Here is an 18640-nt window from a genome sequence, read left to right as displayed (position 1 = left end):
GGATATTTTGTTGAAACTTTTTAGTTGAGCTGAGTTTAGTCTGATTCCCCCCATGCCCCCATCTCCAATGGTCTCTGCTGTGCAGAGGGGCTAGTGTCCTGAAAAACTTCGCAATTGAGCTTTTTGTGTGTGTAGGCAGATTTAGGTGTGAGTTTTAACCCTTATGAATTTGCAGTGCTCAGGGATGCTGACATTGCTGCTGAAAAGACTTGGCAGATGAATAAAAACCATGTTCTGAAAGGCCTTTTGATATTCTGTGAAAATACAAATTTTATAGTGAATTCTTTTTTTTTAACAGGGGAATCTCCTATGTTGTTTGCAAGGGAACTTCTCAAGCGACAACAGTTTCGTGAGAAGTCCTTTCTGATGTATAGTACAGTCATACAATTGCAAAGAGCTTGTGGTTTGAGCATGAGGTAGGGGAGGTATGACAGCTATGTAAGATTTGAGACCCTGGGTGGGGGGGGAGAACATTCTTCCTTACTGGCAAGGCTGGCCTCACAGAAAAGCTATTCAGTAAATGGGCTTATCTATAACAAGATTACCTTCCATGAGGAGATCATTTTGTAAACTGAGTGTTTCTGGCAGATCTATTTCTTGGCTGTGCGAATACGTATTTATCACGGCTAATGGTGATGGCCTCACCAGTAGGCTGTTGTGAGTAGAAAAGGTAGAAAAGTTCCTTTCCATTTTGCACACTAAGGTGAAGAAGGAACTTCCCTTTTTATTGCTGTGTGCAGAAGGACAGGTATAAGTCTCCTGTTTCCCCCAGTGTATTGAACTGCCATTTTCCTCATGCTTGATTGCTGTAATAAGCATGCCTTGGAAAGTACCTAGTTGTATTTACACAAATACTTGTCTTTAAATCTTGCTTCCCAGTTTCATAAATCTGTTAGGTCAGATGCTGAGGTCATGTTTGGTTATTTATTCCAACCCTACAAAGTCCTTATAAGGCCTGCTGCAAGATCCTCGGCTATGTACTTTTCTTAATATATTTGTCCCTCTTTTCCCCCTTGATAAACACTGTATGTTCTTGTGTACCAGCCAGGCTATCTGAATCTGTGACATAGGTGAAAGGCTGTCCTGTTACCAGGCCTCTTAATTTTAATACAGTTCATAATCTTTTCTTTGGTAAAATTTATATGGCTCTAATTATGAAAATAGCACCTTGGGTTTGTTTCAAAGTGGTGATGTATCCTGACACAATGAGGATATGTTGATGGTAGCAAGCATTCACTGCGCTCTGCCACCCTCTCGAATGAAAGGTGTGGTAAAAATGTTTGCAAAGGGTAACCAAGCTCTGCCCTGGCTGTATTTGCAGACCTCTAGATCAGCAATTACTGTTAGGAGTGTGCGGCACATTGTCCTGGAGTCCTGCAGATCTGTGCCAGGGCTGTTCAGACACAGCCTGCTTTGGGCTTCCGGTGCCCGCCCTGCTTTTCCTGACTCTTGCTTGCCAGTTGTTTGCAGCAGAGAGCTGACTTCATTACCTGGACAAATGCTCACTAGGAGCGAGCTGATTTCATTACGTGTCTGTCAACCCAGGTTTGCTGTTTGTTACTGGCATTGGGTACGCCTGGGAAGGGAAATCAGGCATGGGAAGAGTCTCTGTAGCACTGAAGAAGGCAAGGCGTGGTGGTTAGCTTTTAGGGGTTCAACCCCAGCTTTAAAGTAGTCTCTCCTGTGCTTTCTTACTCTCTCCTGTACCTGTCCTGGTACAGATGGATGATGGGAAGGAAGGCTCGCTTAGAATAAGCTTGCACTCCACAAATTCTGAAAGGTTGTTTCCTAAAAACTGGGAAATCTCATTCATTGTCCATTTGCTGCACTGAGAGCCTTCTGCAGACTAGCGGTGCTGTACGAGATGCTGATTTAACGAAGCAAATAGGATGCTCTTTCGCCTATTATTGTGCAAACAAGTTACCAGCTCCCAACAAATTGCTCAGGTTTCAGTCTCCATTGTCCAGGTTTCTTGGAAGTTGGCAGGCATCATGCAAATAGTTCATAAAATCACAGATACTAATACTGTTTTCAAAGCCAAAAAGGCTGTACTTCTTTTTGCCACTCATTCCCCCCTTCTTTTCCTTTTGTGCTGTGAAACTTGGAAGCGGGGTTACGGTCCCACGTGTCCCCTGCTCTGAATGTCCTGTTGTCTGTTGGGATTCCCCTTGTGCGGGGCCCCGCTGGAGCCTGAATGGTTATGTAAGGATTTTTATTTTATTCTCAGTCTTGGTCTCTGCCACTAGTTGAACTGGATCACTGGCTGAGTGAATGGGATCCGATCCGAACGGCGTGCAGCTCTGCCGCTCGAGCTGAGAGTGAGGAGAGAGACCTCCCCCGTACACACCCACTCAGCCTCCCTGCTCCTCTTCTCTCTTTTAAAACTCTTTTCCCAGGCGTAACTGAGGTTGCTCCCGCGGATCGGGAACACGTACCGAAGCCAAACCGGCCGGGCAGCGCAGCTCCAGGCGTCGGTCCCCAGTGGAGCAGCAGCTACCTCGGGCAGGGCTGTGTTGTTCGACTCTCTAAGCAGGGGAGGAGATAGTGACAATTTTTATTTAGGCTGAACACGAGGCATATTTAACTAGTTATATAACAGTGACCCTGGTCCGTCTCGGCTGGGTGCAGGGAGGATATATGCGTACTGATTACCGTCGCACCGGCTGGGTGGATTCAAGCACTAGGAGCTATTTACCAAAGTTATTTTCAGAAACCTTAAAGTGCAGGTTTCCCTGCCTGTACCCTGGACTGTGTTATCAGGAGGCATTTCCCGCTTGCGAACTGAACAGCCAGTGAGAGTGGATTTAGTGCTCACTGGACTGCGGGCAGAGATAACGAGTTGTCGGGAGTGACTGGAAACTTTTGTCCTGAAGACCCTGAGACAAGAATAGCAGAAGGGCTGACAGTGTGCAGCCCCATTGAACAAGTGTTGGGGCAGAGTCACGGGCAGAGGTCTTGCCTCAGTTCACTGAGCAGCATGTTACTCTTGGATGAGTCTCAGCAGTTTCCAGGTAGGACACAGGTTGTTTTTTTCTGGTTTTGTTTTTGGTTTTTTTCCCCCCATTTTCTTTTCCCTCTTGCTTTCCTGTTACAGACCATCCATTCTCCCACTCCTGTGCTGGAGCACCCTACTCGGTGGCTAGCAAAGTGCATCAGGAACAGAGACTCCTCTGTGGGGCTCAGGTTTTAATTTGCTACCTACCGGGCGGGGATGGAAATGGTTGAATTTTCAGAGTCTTGCAGTGCCTGGTGGCTTGATGGAGGGGATATGAGAAAGAAGCTCACTCTTTCTTTGTGCTTTTAATTGTGAAGACTTTGGTGATGCGACGTTCTGTGTCTGGCTGTTGTTGTTTCTGCTGCTGTCATATTGTAATACTGCAAAAGTAATTTTTAGCAAGAGAGGAGGCAGCTGTTAATATCAGTATGGTTTTATATTCAGTGTCCTCTTCCCTTCAACTTTTTGTGTATGCTTTCCCCCAACATCCTACTTGATCAGAGTTTTGAGAGCTGCCTTTGTCAGTGAAATATTTGGTGACTTGCTGACCGGGCAGCAGTCTGGGCACTGGGCAGAGCTGTTGATGCTTGCTCCAGATCCCCTAAATAGTGTCTAATAGACTAAGAGCTACTTGGCTCTTCCTCCCCACCCATCAAATGGAAGATGCTGGTAAAACCCTAACACCAGTTTACGGTTTTGGGATGGTTACTGCTTAGTTTGGTTGATGGTGGGAGGATCTTGTGTGTTGGAGAAAAAACTTTGTTCAGATTTGAAGAACTTTCTAAATTTGTAATTTAACTCGTTACTTTGAGGTCAGGTATTCAGGGAAGCCAAGTGTCTTCCACCTTGTTCACTTAGGAAATACCTCCAGAGTTCATGCTATGAAGGTAATAGGCTGATCAAAAATGGTCCCCAGGAGTTCCAGCTCTGGGTTCCTGGTTTACTATGGGAGTCCAGTGCAGTGTGGTCTTTGTGAGATTTATGGAAAGAAGCCACGCGGTGTTTATTGTCCATTAGTGTGAGGGGTGGATTCTAGCAAAAAATCCATCTTTTCTTGCTTTCTTAGTTCTCTGGTTGTGGTGGCAGGACAAAGAAGCTCATTCTGGGAGGGTGTGAACTGACAAGAGAAAGGAATTAGGATACAGAATAAGTTTGGATAAATGAGGAATCTGGGTGATACAAGTGGCTTATGTAACTCAGTCTAGATAATAGGTATAAAAAGAGAAGACAGGGGAGGGGAAGATGCCTTTGGAAATGAGACTGTAGGTCACAAAGATGGAGGGAGAATGCAAGATTAGAAGCCTTCCAAAAATTTTGGATGGAAAGGTATTTTGGGGCTTCATTTGTACAAACATAAGAGAGCAAGAGTGCAAATGAACTCATCCGTGTACAGCATTGTACTCATCAACTTATAAAGTCTGGGGCAAGGTTTATCACAGTCTGCTGTACCAGTGGGAAAATTATCTCTGTTTGAGGAAGCATTTGTAACTGATCTAACATGGTTGTGCTCTGGCTGGTGGATCCAGGAGGGTCTCCATCCCACTTCCATGGCCATGTTGTCCCCAGAGAGGATGATAAAACTGCACAAGGTCACACAGTGAGTCTGGGGCAGAGCTGGGGCATCATGTTCTTCCCTGCCTTTGTGCTTCAACCATGGGTCAGTATTTCTTTTCCTCTCTGGTTTACATGGCTTTTTCTCACTCCAGGTGCCTGAACACTTCTTTGGGGTCTTCAAAGTAGCAAGCGCTTTTGTATATGCAGTGCTGTGCTATCTGTTTAGTATTTTATAAATGTTTCTGGGAAGTTAAAGAGCATTTTAATTATTTTTATGGTAGCACCCACGAGCTAGTAAATCAAGGTTTATTGCAGAACACTACCTATCCTCCATTTGAAAAGAGGAAAAGAGGCTGTTGCCCTGCAAGAAAAAGTCTCTTTTTAAAAAGAGCCCTGTCTCCTCTCTATACGCACGTATGCTACTTTTTTGACCATAGAGGTAGTTGTAGTTTTAGCAGCCTTATGAAGGAACCAGTGCTTGTCTTTTTTCCAGGCTGTAATGAGCTTAGCTTTTGGGGTGTTATGTGTTTTGGATGGGGATGTCCTTGTGACAGTGTGGCTTCAATTTGTGTGAGTCTGATTGCCATGAACAACTTTGCAGGCCTTTGCCAAACTCCTTTAGCAGCACAAAAAGCAGCACCAATATTTTGGAAAGGAAAACTAGAAGCAGATTGTTCTTTTTGTGATGGTGTTTCATCCTGATCTTATTAGCTTTCTCCAGTGCTCTCGGTCACTTTTCTGGCTGCACTTGATGGGAGAAGTGCCAGTGGAATGTGGTGGCACACGGGCTCAAACTCAACAATTTGCATTTTTTCTCCCAAGTGATGCCTCCCTTATTAAACAGAGTCCTTAAAAATTCCTCTGAAATTACTTTAGATACTGAAGCAGAAAAAGGGAATGCAGCTGAAGTTCTGTGCTTTGTTACAGTTCTAAAAAAATCCACAGCTATGTTTTGTTTTTCCAAGTAGGAAATCATATTTGAGGAAAGGAAAGAGACCCTGTTGTTCGGAACATAGGACAGGGAGCCACCAACTTGGGAGTTACTCAGCACTGATGCCTACCTAATTTCTTTGCCTTAGTTTCCTCCTCTGCAAGATGCACGTGAGGGTGTTTCACAGGTTATTGTGAGGACCATGTCATGGTTGTGAACTCAGTTGACACTGAAGTAGCGTGCAAATGCCAGGTATGACAATTTTGAACTCTCTCCTGTCTTATACGATTGCCATCATGAGCAACAATAAAGGAGCACTCAGATACTGAAGGATGCTTTATTTCCCAAGCCACTCTCTTAAATTACGAGTGAGTATCAGATGTCTTCTCCCCTCTCCCTGTTAACAGGTCCTGAACGAAGCTATGATGAGGGTTTGAGGCAGAGATTAAAGTGTGGCTTGTGCTCGTTGTTTGTTTGCCATTTTGTTGGCCTTGGAAGCGTGTGGCAGCAATAATCCCTTCTTTATTATTTCTCATTGCTCTGAGGGTATCCTGGTATAAAGCTAATACCACAACTCCCAGCTACCTAGTGTAAACTAATGCTTATGTAATCATTGCATAATGCAGAATGCTTGCTCCCCTACTCGTCCTCTTTTCTTAGTCCCTGAAATTTATCCCTAGAAGAGTCATGGTAGCAGCCAGCTGAGTTCACTGTGCGGGGGACATGTCAAGCCCCCATATGCATCTGTTTTCTGAAGCTGGGATGGGAAATTTATCTCTGCTACCTAAATCAATATTTATCCACCTTAATAGAAAGGATCAGATTTTTTTTTTTTTAAGGTTTTGAACTATTATGAAAATAAGTAAGGTCTGAAGGTTAAATCTGGTTACTTGTGTTTTAGATCCCTATGGTAATTTTTGTAATCTGGCTGGCAAAACTATGTTCTGGGTTACTAGTTAACTGGGATAACCAGAAAGGGGAGGTTTCAGTTCCCTCCTGCGCGCAGCTTGTTGAAAACTTCCCAGCACTCGAGCCTGGAACACTTCCTGACTCCGGTGCAGTAGTTTTATGTAACTCGGTTACTCTCGCACACCCCTGGCTAAAGGACAAATGCAGCCCATCCCTGCTTCACTCGCTACCTTGACGGGTGCTTTTCCTGGCTTTGTTTCCCCATCTTGACTAATGCCTGCAGTGTCTGTGCAAGAGAGGGGGGGGCTCGTGAGGAAGAGGCAGTTTACATTTTAGGTTTGAGGACTTTATTGGGAAAAGTAATTTTGATTATATATCTAGAAGAGGGATGCCAGGTAGCAGCGTTCTGCATTTCTCCAGTTCTTACCATCTCAAAGCACTACGAAAATGTTTGATTTGAAATTTCACAACCCTCCTTAGAGCATATCAGAGCTGGAAACGGACACGAAATTACCCAGTGCTGCGGAGTGACCATCAACCTCTCCTCAGTGGTGCCTATGAGAGGGAGGACAACCTGAGGGGCACCCCACCTGGGCTGCATTTCGGGAGCTTGTGCAAGGTCCCGGAGGGGCTGGACGCAGCTGCCCCGGCGCAGAGCTGGCCGGAGCAGCTACCTGCCGCGCTCCGGCGACGCGGGGTGCCAGTGGCTGCAAGCCTGTGCCATACAACGGTTATATAAGTGCTCTTTGGTGTTTATGTAACCCGGGTCTCAGCGTCCGCAGCGTTGAGGTCCAGCCAGAACAAGAGCTCTTGGGTATTTGGGGCCTGGTTCTGCTTGCATAATCCCAGGGTTAGAAGATATATTGTCTGTCACCAAAGTTGGCTGTTTGATATTCCAGTTTGCCTCTCGGCACTTCTTGGCTGCTTCCTTTCCCTTTGGTTTTTAGGCGGTATCTTCCTTGCTCCTGCCCTTCAATTCTGCTGCCTTTTGCTCTTGAAGGATTCCTTCAGGACAGGAAAGGAGTTTTATTCTGCAGCATAACCTCATCAGTAACTGATACGCTGAAAGACCTCTGAAGGAAAAAAAGAAGGACAGTGCCGCCTTATAATTTGTCTTTCAAAGTTTTCAATCGATTGGGGCTTACTTCCTGACCAAGGAATCTGGAGATGGGTTTGGCTTTTGTGTGTTCTTGGTCTGGCTCTCTCCCCATGCTCTGGCCCACAGAGCCTGTGCTGGTTTCTTCAGAGCTCATTTCACGTCTCTCCCCTCCGTCCTCTGGTCCTGGGCTGGGGATGGAGGCAGCTTGCCACCTCTCACCGGTAATCTGCAGATTTCACGTAGGTGTCTTGAACCTGCAGCGACTGATCGCTTTACAGATACCTAGAGAAATGAAAAATGTGTTACTCACACTTCAAGCAGCGCTATTTGTTATACCAATATGACAGTCTCTGTGTCTGGTTACAGTGACAAGTATGAACGACAGACCTGAGGTGGTTAACTCCTAGATAAATCGGCAACGGGAATGAAGATGCTAGAGCTGATGTACGTGCCGTTTGACAGGCGAGGGAAGCTTCCCCTGGGAGCAGGCAAGCTTTGGGGCTGGGCAGGCTCAGACCGAAAGATGCCTTTGTGTCTCGCAGTACCGCGGCTGTGACTCAGCAGGACACCAACCATCGCAGCCGGCGGCAGAGCTGAGGCGAGAGCAGTGGTGGAAATCGGTCATCTCTGTTCAGTGGGTTGCATTTTGTTGGAGTCGAGCGGGGCCAGCATGCACAGAGGGGCTGGGAGCTGCAGCTCCCGCTGCCCGAGGCACATGGCATGGCTGCCCTCTTGGCTGGGGCACAGCACGCCTGGCCTGGGGGCTCCCCACAGCCGTGGCCCTGGCGAGGACAGGACATCCACGAGGGGCACCCAGACAAGCACAGGAGTACCCCGTGCACGCAAGAAACCACTGGTTTAGACAAAAGGCTGATCCCGGCTCAGTGTCGTCTCTCGTGTTGTCAGCGAGTGGGCAGCTGCTCGCGGCTGGAGAGGGCCGAGAGGCGCCCGGCGTGCGGGGCCCTGGCGTACTGGGCCCCGGCATGCTGGCGGGGAGCACGGCCGAGCCGGTGCTGCGGCGCGGGGGGGTAGGTGTGCTGGGTTATATAATGCTTACATAATTAGGGCTTTGTTAAGCAGTTGTGGCTGGGAGGGGCGTCCTGCCTCCCAAGGCTGAGCCCGATTATTTTCCGAGGAGAACAAAGTCTTGTAGCTAATTAGCTGCCCTGATAGCTGCTGCAGCGGGTAGCCACAGCCTTGGGTCCCTGGAGGGGCTGCGTCCCCCTCCGTCCCTGCTGCTGGGTGGCTTTCCTGGTGCTTCGGGAGGAAGGAACCAGGCGTTGATGTGTGTCAAGCCCCGGGAAGGGGCTTTGTGGCTCTCCTGGGTGTTGCAGCAGTTAGGGCCTGGAGGAAGGGAGCCTGAGCTGCCCCCTTACTTTTGCCTACACCATCCTTAAAGGGTTTTACAAGGAATTTCCTGCCTCCAGCATTGGGGTGCTCGAGTGTTTTGTAATGTCACCTCTATGAGAGGGTGCTCTGTGCAGACAGCTCTCCTCCCTGCCTGCATGGCATCCGTGGAACAGCTGCACCAGTTGCATACAGAGAAAGAATATTCTGCAAATATTTAATTTATTTTCCGCTTCAGCTGAATACAGGATGAGCCAGAGCACACCAGCTGTTGTCAGCCTCTGAGATAATTGCTGTGCCGCAGTTAGAGAACTGCTCTTCTTCAGGTGCCAAGTACAGTTGAACTCGGGCATCACCTACACACCTCTCCAGCGCCCAGTGCACTGCGAAAACATCACATAACCCCAGAGAACATCTTCCAGCCTGTCAGTGCCTTTGCAGTTGGGCTTGCTCTGCAGAGTCACTTCTCCAGCCTTTGGCACAGTTGGAGTTCAGTGTGTCAGTGACTGCGAGCGTTGCAGCGGGAGCTGTGCAATTAGCCTTTCTTATGCCACCCCTCAGTGCCCCTCCCATTCTTGCTTTGACAGCTCAGTACTGGCTGTAGTAGTACTAGCTAGTACTAGCTAGTCTCTGACAAGCTATTGACCACGAACTGCATGGAAGTTCCCAGAACGCCTGCAATAATATTTAACTGCTCCTTGTTCTTTGTGCAGGACAAAAGAGAGCTCCCAAAGCAAGAATTAACTCCTCGCTGCTCTGCATGCAGCTACCTTCCTCTCACCATGCATGCACATCCCTGTCTTTAGGGTAGGAAATAATGCCCAAAGACTCAGCAAAATACTGCTGGTCAGCATCCTGAGTTTCCGTAGTGAAATGATTTTAGAAATAAACAAGTGTCTGGTTTTCAGTGGTATGCCTTCCCTGGAGTCATTGGAGTTATCCTCCCAGGAGGAGGGTGAACCTCTAGCTAAAAGCGTTAGCTAGCTAGTAACTGAGGAGGCAAGGAAGTAATCATCTTACACAGTGTTTTGTCTACTGAGGGGTCTCTTGCACCCTCTTGTGCAACAGCCTCAGGTAGGGGACCCTCAGCTCTTATCCTGAATGACAATTTCTATACTCCTAGGGGTGGTGGACTGTTGCTAGAGCCACGGATGTTTACTTGTGTGTGCACAGATACTTGGTCTTATTGAGGTTTGCCTTGGACCGTGGAGATTGGATGCAGTTATAACACTGTTTCTCACACACCTCGGTGTCAGGAGAAGACTGTGTTAGTTACAGAAATCTCACACCCCCAAAAATGTATCTGCTGCTTCATGACACTTCACAGCAAGCTGACCCCCCTTGCAGAGCAGGCTATATGTGTCAAGAGCAATTCACTGCTGAATCAGAGATGCTAGAGAATGTTCTCCAGGCTGCATCCCGTGCTGTTGTATGGGAAATTTGAGAGTACTTTGCAAGAAGGAGGTTATGAGGTAAGTTTTATAAGCTTAGGCGCAATAGGAAGTGCCCCACTGTGGGACAAATCTTTTGCCATGTTATGCATCGTGAGTCACACCTGTGTGCAGTATTTAGGGGCAGCTCTGGCAGTCATACCACAGGGAGCATCTGAAGCAGAGTTATACAGAGCAGTCACGACTCTTTCCCTTACGGAGACTTCTAAACTGTAATACGCAAGTGTCGATCGAGAAGCCAAACACCTCCCCCTGCTTGTATGTACAGCTGGGGGCGGTGGTTGTTGCTGCTTAGTGAGCAAAGAAAAGTGGTAACCCCTGGTCTGCAGCACTAACCAGAGCCGTGCTGTAATCAGGTCTACTGGGTTTTGATAGTGCAGGCACATTTTAAACCTCTATGAAGTGCATGAGAAAAGATAGTTGTGTCCCTCTTGGCATTCAGAATACCTTGCAGGACAGAGTGCCTGGGTGTGTGCAGGTGTCCTTAACCGAGGACCGGTGGGAACTGCTTGGGGACCTCTCAGATGGAGAGCTGTAACCCACCTGAAGGAGTAGCTGCTTGACAAGCTCACTGTCTGCATTGATACTATCACCGCTACCCTCAGGAGACCGTCTTTGTAGATCTGGTGCCTATTCTGGTGGGCACAGTGCAAAACATGCAACAGAGCTGGTGTGAACCCAGCAGTTGGTGTTCCAACTGGTTCTCAATACCCGCAGTGTGTAAGCGTGGGATGGGTTTACGTCCTCGTCGGCAACCACAACTGACCCATGGCTGTCTTCTGCTGAGTGGACTTGGGCTTGCTCTTTCGCCCAGCTGTGCTTGGGTGTATGTGGCTGATCTCCATGTGCAAGGCTGTGCTAGGGTGTTACCTGTGAGCTGGTGGCAATGCTTTTCTCATTGAGGCAATGTGGATAACTGCCCAGGTCTTCCTAGAGTGCGCTAACAGCATAAGCATGATCAGGCAATTGTCAGCATGCAAACATGGCTGGCAAATTTTTGTGTTGTGTAAAAAGCTACTTGTATAGCCATGTCAGAGTAGCATGTTGAGCTCCTGTTACAAAACCATAATTGCATTTCTTTTGTAGATGTAGGCTTGGCAGAATTGGGGCAGGAATTATTCCATTGATTACCTGATGGAACCTGTTCAGTGAGGCTGTTCCCACACTCCCTCCAACCCAAAGACTAAACCTGTTCTTGTACAAAATAGGTTTTTGTGTGTGTAGTTATTGTTTCTTAATGTGTTTGTGTCCCAGTGTGGATCCCAGTGGCTGCAGCAGGGAGTCTCGCTTTTCATATGCAGTAAGATTTAGGCTGTGTACACAATCGGGAGTTTAATACAAAACAGCAACAAAATAATTCCTGCTAGTAACTGCCAGCTCGTGTCACAGGTGTGGTGAGAGCTGTTGCCTGGTTAGATAGAAGTCACTTGTGATTATATCGTTATGTTAGTTACGCTTTGTGAAAAGCAGCTTTATTCATTGTAGTGGCAAGGATGGGACCAGCCTTGGGAAGCCGGCTGTCATCTGAATCCCGCTGTGGCTGAATCAGTGTGATGTTTGGTGATGTCGCTAGTGTAGAAGAGATCTCAGTATCTAGATGCATATGTGTCAGGAATGTGGGCTGAGGCACAGATTGTGTTCCTCACCTCAGAACTTGTATTGGCAGGACAAACACCAGCCTGAGCAGACATGGCTGTGGTGGATGAGGGCCTGTACTCAGTACAGGACCAAATTTATCAACAGTTTTTAGGCTTCAGACTCCTACTCAGATGAGAATTATCTTTTAAAAAAAAATCTGTCTGATCCAATTGTATGTATGTTTCACCAGAGCTTGCATTAGACATGATTAAGAGGAAAGAAAAGTAAAATGCAGAGGTGGAATGAGTATACATAGGGATTGCGCAACAAATATGAAAACATACAGAGGAGTCACACAGTGGCCTCACCTTTGAGCTGCTGAGGCTTTGGATTTTGTTAGCATCCCCCTTGTCCTGAAGGCACCCTTTCCCGGCACGACGCGGGTGGCGGGGTCGCTGCCGAAGCAGATGACGTGGGTAATTGCTGGGGTGTGGGGAGAGAAGTGCTTCCTCTTCCAAACGAGCATGACTTTGTGCTCTCTGATGCCTTGTCAAGGTCCCCTGGGCCCAGGGTGAGATGGCAGCAGTGTAACCATGGCAGTGTTTGTCTCTGGGATAGTCACTGGTTTAATGACTCATCCCGGAGAATGCGATCACGTGCGCAGCCTCCCTGCTTCCCTTTGCCCTATTTCATCCAATCTTTTGATCTAGTTATATAACCAGGAGTCGAGAGGGGTGGGGGGAAGGAAACAGTGCTGAAGAATTGCAGGTAATGTGACCAAAATGTGTCTGTAGCTCAAATAGCAGAGCTGTTGTCTGGGAAGCCTGGGGAACTGGGTTTATTCCCAGCACAGTTCTCTCTCCACAAGTGAATGTGATGCATGATGTCTGAGCTTGTAAGTTTAAGGAGGCATGGTGGGAGGACAGGGCTCCAAGACCTGGGCTGTGCTAGGAGAACTGCTGTGACTGTAGCAGCAAACTCCTTTGCCTTTATCTTCACGTGCAACGTAACTCTTCCCTGCATTCGTCGTGAGCTCTGTTTCATCACATAAGTTGTGGATACCTGTTTTTCTAGTATGCGTAAGACTTGCTGGGACTGATGTTCACAGAAATGTTTGAGCTGCTCTGCTGGTATTGTCCCATGGTGGGGTGAGCCCTGAAGTCCTAAATGGATTCTGACTTAGGCTTGGAGCAAATGCTGGGGCAGGTCTGGTGGGATGTCTGGAGAGGAAGCTTACAAAGTTGGTGCTTTTGACCAAGGTGTGAATCTAGTTCTTGTCATCTCAATTTTAAGAGGTGATATTGGTGGTAAGGTTAATTTAATAGGCATATTAACGTGGCAGCTGTGGAGGTGCCTGTACATGCAACGTGCTGTACTGAACCATCCTTCATTTAAGCTCCCAGCTTTTTGAGAAGGGATGTTCTTTGTCTCCAGATCCCACGGAGTCACAATGTGATGCTTGTTGGTTCTGTATTACTTCATCTGCCACATTCTTTTCCACTGATGTCTTCTTTCCTTCTTTCCTTCAAAGTTCTGTCTAAGTGTCATTTCAGTTCAGTCATTAGCTCAGATACACAGTAGAAGCAAGAAAGCTGATTATGAGATGAGTTTCAGGCTATCTCTTTGCCTGACACAAGGGGACAAGATGCTTCAAAGAAGCTGTTACAAAGCTTGTCAGAAACAGTTTACTTCAAGGGAAGCTTTTGAACAGAAACATTTCCTTTCTGTGTTCTGCAAGCATTAGCTTGGTCACTGGCAGCCTCTTGAAGAGCAAAATGTCACATAGAACAAGGTGTCATTTCACATAGTGCTTTAAGACTGAAATCAGCCATTAATGCGAGTCTGAAAATAGGAGAATGTAGAGGAAAAGGAGTGCATGTGGTTTATAATGTGGAAAGAATATTGCCACTCACTTTTTGTTTTTAAAAAAGCTTGCCAGAAGTTCCATTTAAATCATGAGAGTGGAGCCTGGTGATAAAACCACTGAGCTGACTGCTAAGCCATGACCCAGTGTTTGAACCAGATAACCTCTTGCATGGTATGTTCTGTTAACTTGGAAGATGGTTACACAGGTGTCATATAAATGGAAATTTCTGCCCCACTTGAACATTGTGAAACAAAGAGAGGTTTGAGCTCCTTGTTTTAATTGGAGCTCATTGGGCCCCTGTAGGAAAACAGGCCCTTAAGGGCAGCAAGTGCTCTACGTGGACTGAAATAATTTTGCTTTGTTTTCTTGTCAGGACACTTTTGGGCTGTGTTGAGTGGTGTTAGTCTTAGCTTTCACTGGGAACAGACCCTTCACCGTAAAACTTTTTAACACTCTTTGAGTGGCACTGTTGAAAAGGACCCTGGTTTTGACCCTCAGAGAAACATGCTTGCAAATGAGTGAGAAAAGGGATTGTTGGCTGATGAATGCTCCTGTAAAAGCCAGCTGCCAGCCTGACACAGTTGTTCTCATGTCATTACCTCCTTGTCTTTTCAGACCAACCCCAGGAAGCCGTGTTCAGTGGTGACCATGTTGAACACGCGGAGGATGGAGAATGGCAGCGCTCTACTTCAACTACCTCATCTCAGAGTGAGCGGGCAGAGCGACTCTTGCAGAACCAGCACAAGAGCCTGGCCTCTGAGGACACCAAAAAGAAGAGGGCTCAGAAACCGTCTCACATGCGGAGGAACATAAGGTAAGCAGCAGCAGGACAGAAAGAGCTAGGGTCCTATATAGCCTTTTGGGTAAAAATGGAATCTCTGGACTTTGCTTCTGAGCTACATTTTGCCACTGCTGGCAAACCAGATGGCTTTTCTTTTCCAAAACCTTAGGATTTCACCAGTGGGAGTAGTATGATCTCAGACTGGAGTGCTGCATGTGGGTGCAGACTTGTTTGGTATTTCAGAAAAGCGAATATTTGGTTATGGAATATATTGCAAAAATTATGTACTTGCTGCTGGCTTTTAAGACAGGTAATTGAAAACCAGCACCACCATTAAGTAAATATCCAGTTTCAGATATCTGCTGCTGAGGATCCTGTTGCAAACAGCCTAAAATACAGTCCTTCCCTCTACTATCCTGGGTACTTGTTGGCAGAAATTGCTGATGCTTGTGACTGGTGACTGAAATGTTGGAAATCAATTTCACCTGAGTTTTATAAAGCAGTAATTTTTTTGATTGTGTAAGTCACCACATATATTCTGGGACAGGTTGTGAGGTGGTAGTTCATTATGAAATTTTGTTCAAGGGGATTTAAAATGCTCAGAGGAGTCATAATGGAGCAGGAACTCCTGTGGCAGCAAGTGGCTCTTTTGGCTTGTACACATAACGTGCTGGTGATCTTTGGTTCATATTTAAGCTTGTGCAGATTGATTTTCTTAAAGCCGAAGGAATGAGCATTCAGTAGGCCTTGGAAACTGGGACTTCATTAGGATGGAGGAGGTGTCCCTGCAGTGTGGGGTTGGGTGAATTTAAAGGCTAGTTTGAGGGAGCTGGAATTTACCACTGCTTGTACTGCACCTCTCCTCTGGCAAAGGGATCCTTCATTTCCAGGGCTGCACAGGTGGAACTGAAGCAGGGGAAAAGCAACTCTTGCAAGTAATGAAAATTTACCTGTAAAAGTAAGGTGCTTTGAGAGCATCCTTTGAAACAATTGTTAAAGCTGTTACAGGTCCTAGTTCCTGAAAATACTATGTCAGAGGAGAATCAGGGTGATGACTTTTTGTGGGGGAATTGATGCCTTTTCTTCCCATATATCTTCTTTGCACGACTTTGTGTATTTTCTGTTTATAAATGGCATAGTAATAAATAACATCCTTTCAGATAGAAGAACTAGTCTATGATAACCTAGCTTAAGTATATGCTTACCCACTCACATTTTTCCTCCTTTCATTATTTTGCTTCTGTAAAACTTTTGTCTTTTGTTAGAGTAATAGTATTGTTACCTGTAGTTGGGAAGCACAGTCTTGAAATAGCTGTAGAATTTGTCTATAGCTTTTGGCGATGATGTTCCTAGTCTATGTAGCTGACAGACTACCTGCAGCTTGTCAATCATCTTTTGAGCCTGCTGTACAGCCATTCAGGTTTTTGGAAGAAATTGCTTGAGTGTAACCAAATCATGTTTGTTTGTTTGCTCCTGTGTTCAGAAAGCTGTTGCGTGAGGACCAACTGGAAGCCGTGACAAAAGCAGCCCAGCAGGAAGAGTTGGAGAGAAGGAAACGGCTAGAGCAGCAGCGGAAGGATTATCCAGCCACTATCCCAACCGTACCCCTAGAGTTTCTTCCTGGTAAGCAGTGGGAGATGCCACCCGAAGCAAGATTTTTAAGGATAGAAGCTGCATTCTTCTTCTGAAGAAGGTAGTGCCATGCTTGTCCACAATAGGACAAGGGGTAATGGTTTTAAATTAAAAGAAGGTAAATTCAGACTAGGTATAAGGAAGAAATTTTTTACAATGAGTGTTGTAAAACACTGGAACAGGTTGCCCAGAGAGGTTGTAGATACCCCAACCCTGGAAACGTTCAAGGTCAGTTTGGACAGGGCTTTGAGCAACCTGATCTATTTGAAGATGTCCCTGCTCATTGCAGGGGGGTTGGACTAGATAACCTTTAAAGGACCCTTCCAACCCAAAACAATCCATGACTGTATGCTGTGCTTGGACTTTCAAGTGTAAACTCTTGAAATGACAGTTCCAAACCACTTGTTTCTTCAGTGTAGTCAGTTCCACTTCTGAGCTAGTTCTGAATCAAGATGCTGTGGCTGCATGGTGAAAGGTGCCAGGTAACTTTTGTTGAAAATATTTTGACAAGTTAATTGTGTGTAAGTGGGATGCTGGAAAAGGTCTCTCCTGTCTTTCCAACTGGTATGGAAGCTTAAACAAAAGGACTTAGCAGAAATGCTATGTCCTTGGTCCAGAGCATATTTGAAGTGTGAATGGTCTGATAACGCATGGGTCTGGTACTAGGGATAGTGGAATAATAGACTGAGTGTACATATGTTCATGATGTTAGATTGGGTGCACATATATTCATGATGTAACCTTGTCCTTTCTTGCATGTTTCAGCAAGCAGTGAAATAGCAGGCAGTATAAATGGTTTTGTCTTCTGGTGAATATGTCATCTTCCATTGTCTCCTAACCTGGATCATTTCAGTAATCTAGTTTATAGCACAGCCTCTCAGACTGGTGTAAAGGGCAGAGAAGTGCAGTTGGAAGTTGTGTCGGGGGTAAGGAATTCTTGAGTTGACTTTGCCTCTTTAGAAAATGTATATTCTTCCTTAAGTGCAAGTGTTCAAAACATTTTTGCATGGGGGGCAAGGAATAAGAGTTATTTAAAACACTTTAACTGTTGCGGAGTAGGTTGCATACCCAGAAGAACATCGTTGCTTGCTGAGTCACTGCAGTGGTGCTTATTTGGCCCGGTTGAGCTAGCCTCTCTTCCCACATGGCAATACTTAAACATACAAACAAATGGTCTTGATCAGCAAAAGTTGTTTATGATATGTGGGATATAATTATTACAGTGTCCCTACTAACAAAGGGCAGTTATCATCCCTTCAGCAGTTGATACTTTCTCTGCTGCATGAAAAACAGCTTTTTACTTCTGAGACCTGAAAAAAACCCCCAAAGAATAAAAAATAAAAAAGGGACTTTAGCATGTTGCATGGTCAGTGTGCCCCAGCCAGGGCATGCAATAGAGAGGGTGCCATCAGCAATGGGCCATTGTTTCGGCATATTGAGAAAGGAGGAGATTGTGACCCAGGAAGCTGAGTCACTGCAGTGCTGTAGACAGTGAGAGTCTGTTATGGAAAATTCCAGGGCTAAGTTATTGGAGCAAAAGTGGAAGGAAATACTGTCTGGTTTCTGAACAATTTTGTCTCCTTCCCCATTATTATGAATTACTTATTGTTTGTAATTTATGTTTGTAGAGGACATCGTTTTCAGAACAGCAGAGGCCACCCAGCTCCCCCCTCAGGTCCTGGCTGAGGAAGTGATCTGCCTAGATAGTACCAGCAGTGGCAGTGAAGATGATGCTAAAGGAAAAAATAGCATTAAAGATGGTAAGTGACCAATTGCCTCAGCCTGGTCTTCTCACAATATGCTGTTTATTTAGCCACAAGCATCCTGTTTTCATTTAGTCAGATGCTCCAGTAGTGAATAACTTCAGATTTTTGTAGGCCTATTGGCTTCTAAATATATGGCCAGTTCTGGCCTTTGAGTCCTAAACTGACATGTATAACCTGGCCTATCAGGCACTCTTGTGAACTTGTGTTGATTTCTGCTTTATAAATGCACTTAATTTTGCTCAGTGCACTGCTGAAGAATGCTTACATGAGATGTGGCATTATCTGCTTAGACCTGAGCATTTAAGTATTCAGATCTGCAACTGAAAGTGGGGTTTGTGTCCCTTGTCCCAAATGGATCTAACCTGACTCCTTTATACCACTCTGGTAGAGTACTTCTGCCTGATTTCCTTGGTGGTCCTTAGGCATTGTATCTAGAGATAAAATGCATGTCTGGGTTTGGGAATTAAGAGGACATACGGAGAACATAAAACACTTGCAGAAACTGTCTCATGTTCTGTTTGGATCAGCACAAATTAATGTTCTCTGAAACATGGGGAAACTCGGGGAAACTCATGCTTTTATATGCTGGTCTGAGGGGCTTGATGCGTGTCTGTATTGTGCCTGCTTGTTCAGAATAGGTCATTAGGCCAGTGTGGAATTGCAAAATGTGGTAGCCTTTTTTTCCTGATACAATTTTTTTTTCCATGCATGATAAACCCTGATGTCAAGT

At 45.9% G+C, this 18640-nt stretch overlaps 1 protein-coding gene across 1 annotated transcript in view; it reads left to right on the top strand.

The window, feature by feature from the left end:
- RAD54L2 (RAD54 like 2) overlaps positions 1-18640 on the top strand; it is a 44004-nt gene that overhangs the window by 10796 nt on the left and 14568 nt on the right. Inside the window, exons 3-5 of the mRNA XM_059823166.1 lie at positions 14358-14545; positions 15996-16135; positions 17773-17904. Coding sequence (XP_059679149.1) covers positions 14358-14545; positions 15996-16135; positions 17773-17904 — 460 coding nt within the window. The remainder of the gene's footprint in view (positions 1-14357; positions 14546-15995; positions 16136-17772; positions 17905-18640) is intronic.

This window comes from Gavia stellata, chromosome 12 (genome assembly GCF_030936135.1).
Source record: "Gavia stellata isolate bGavSte3 chromosome 12, bGavSte3.hap2, whole genome shotgun sequence".
In the NCBI taxonomy this organism is placed as follows: Eukaryota; Metazoa; Chordata; class Aves; order Gaviiformes; family Gaviidae; genus Gavia; species Gavia stellata.
Note: the sequence above shows the minus strand (reverse complement) of the source record. Positions and strands in the feature narration are given on the sequence as shown.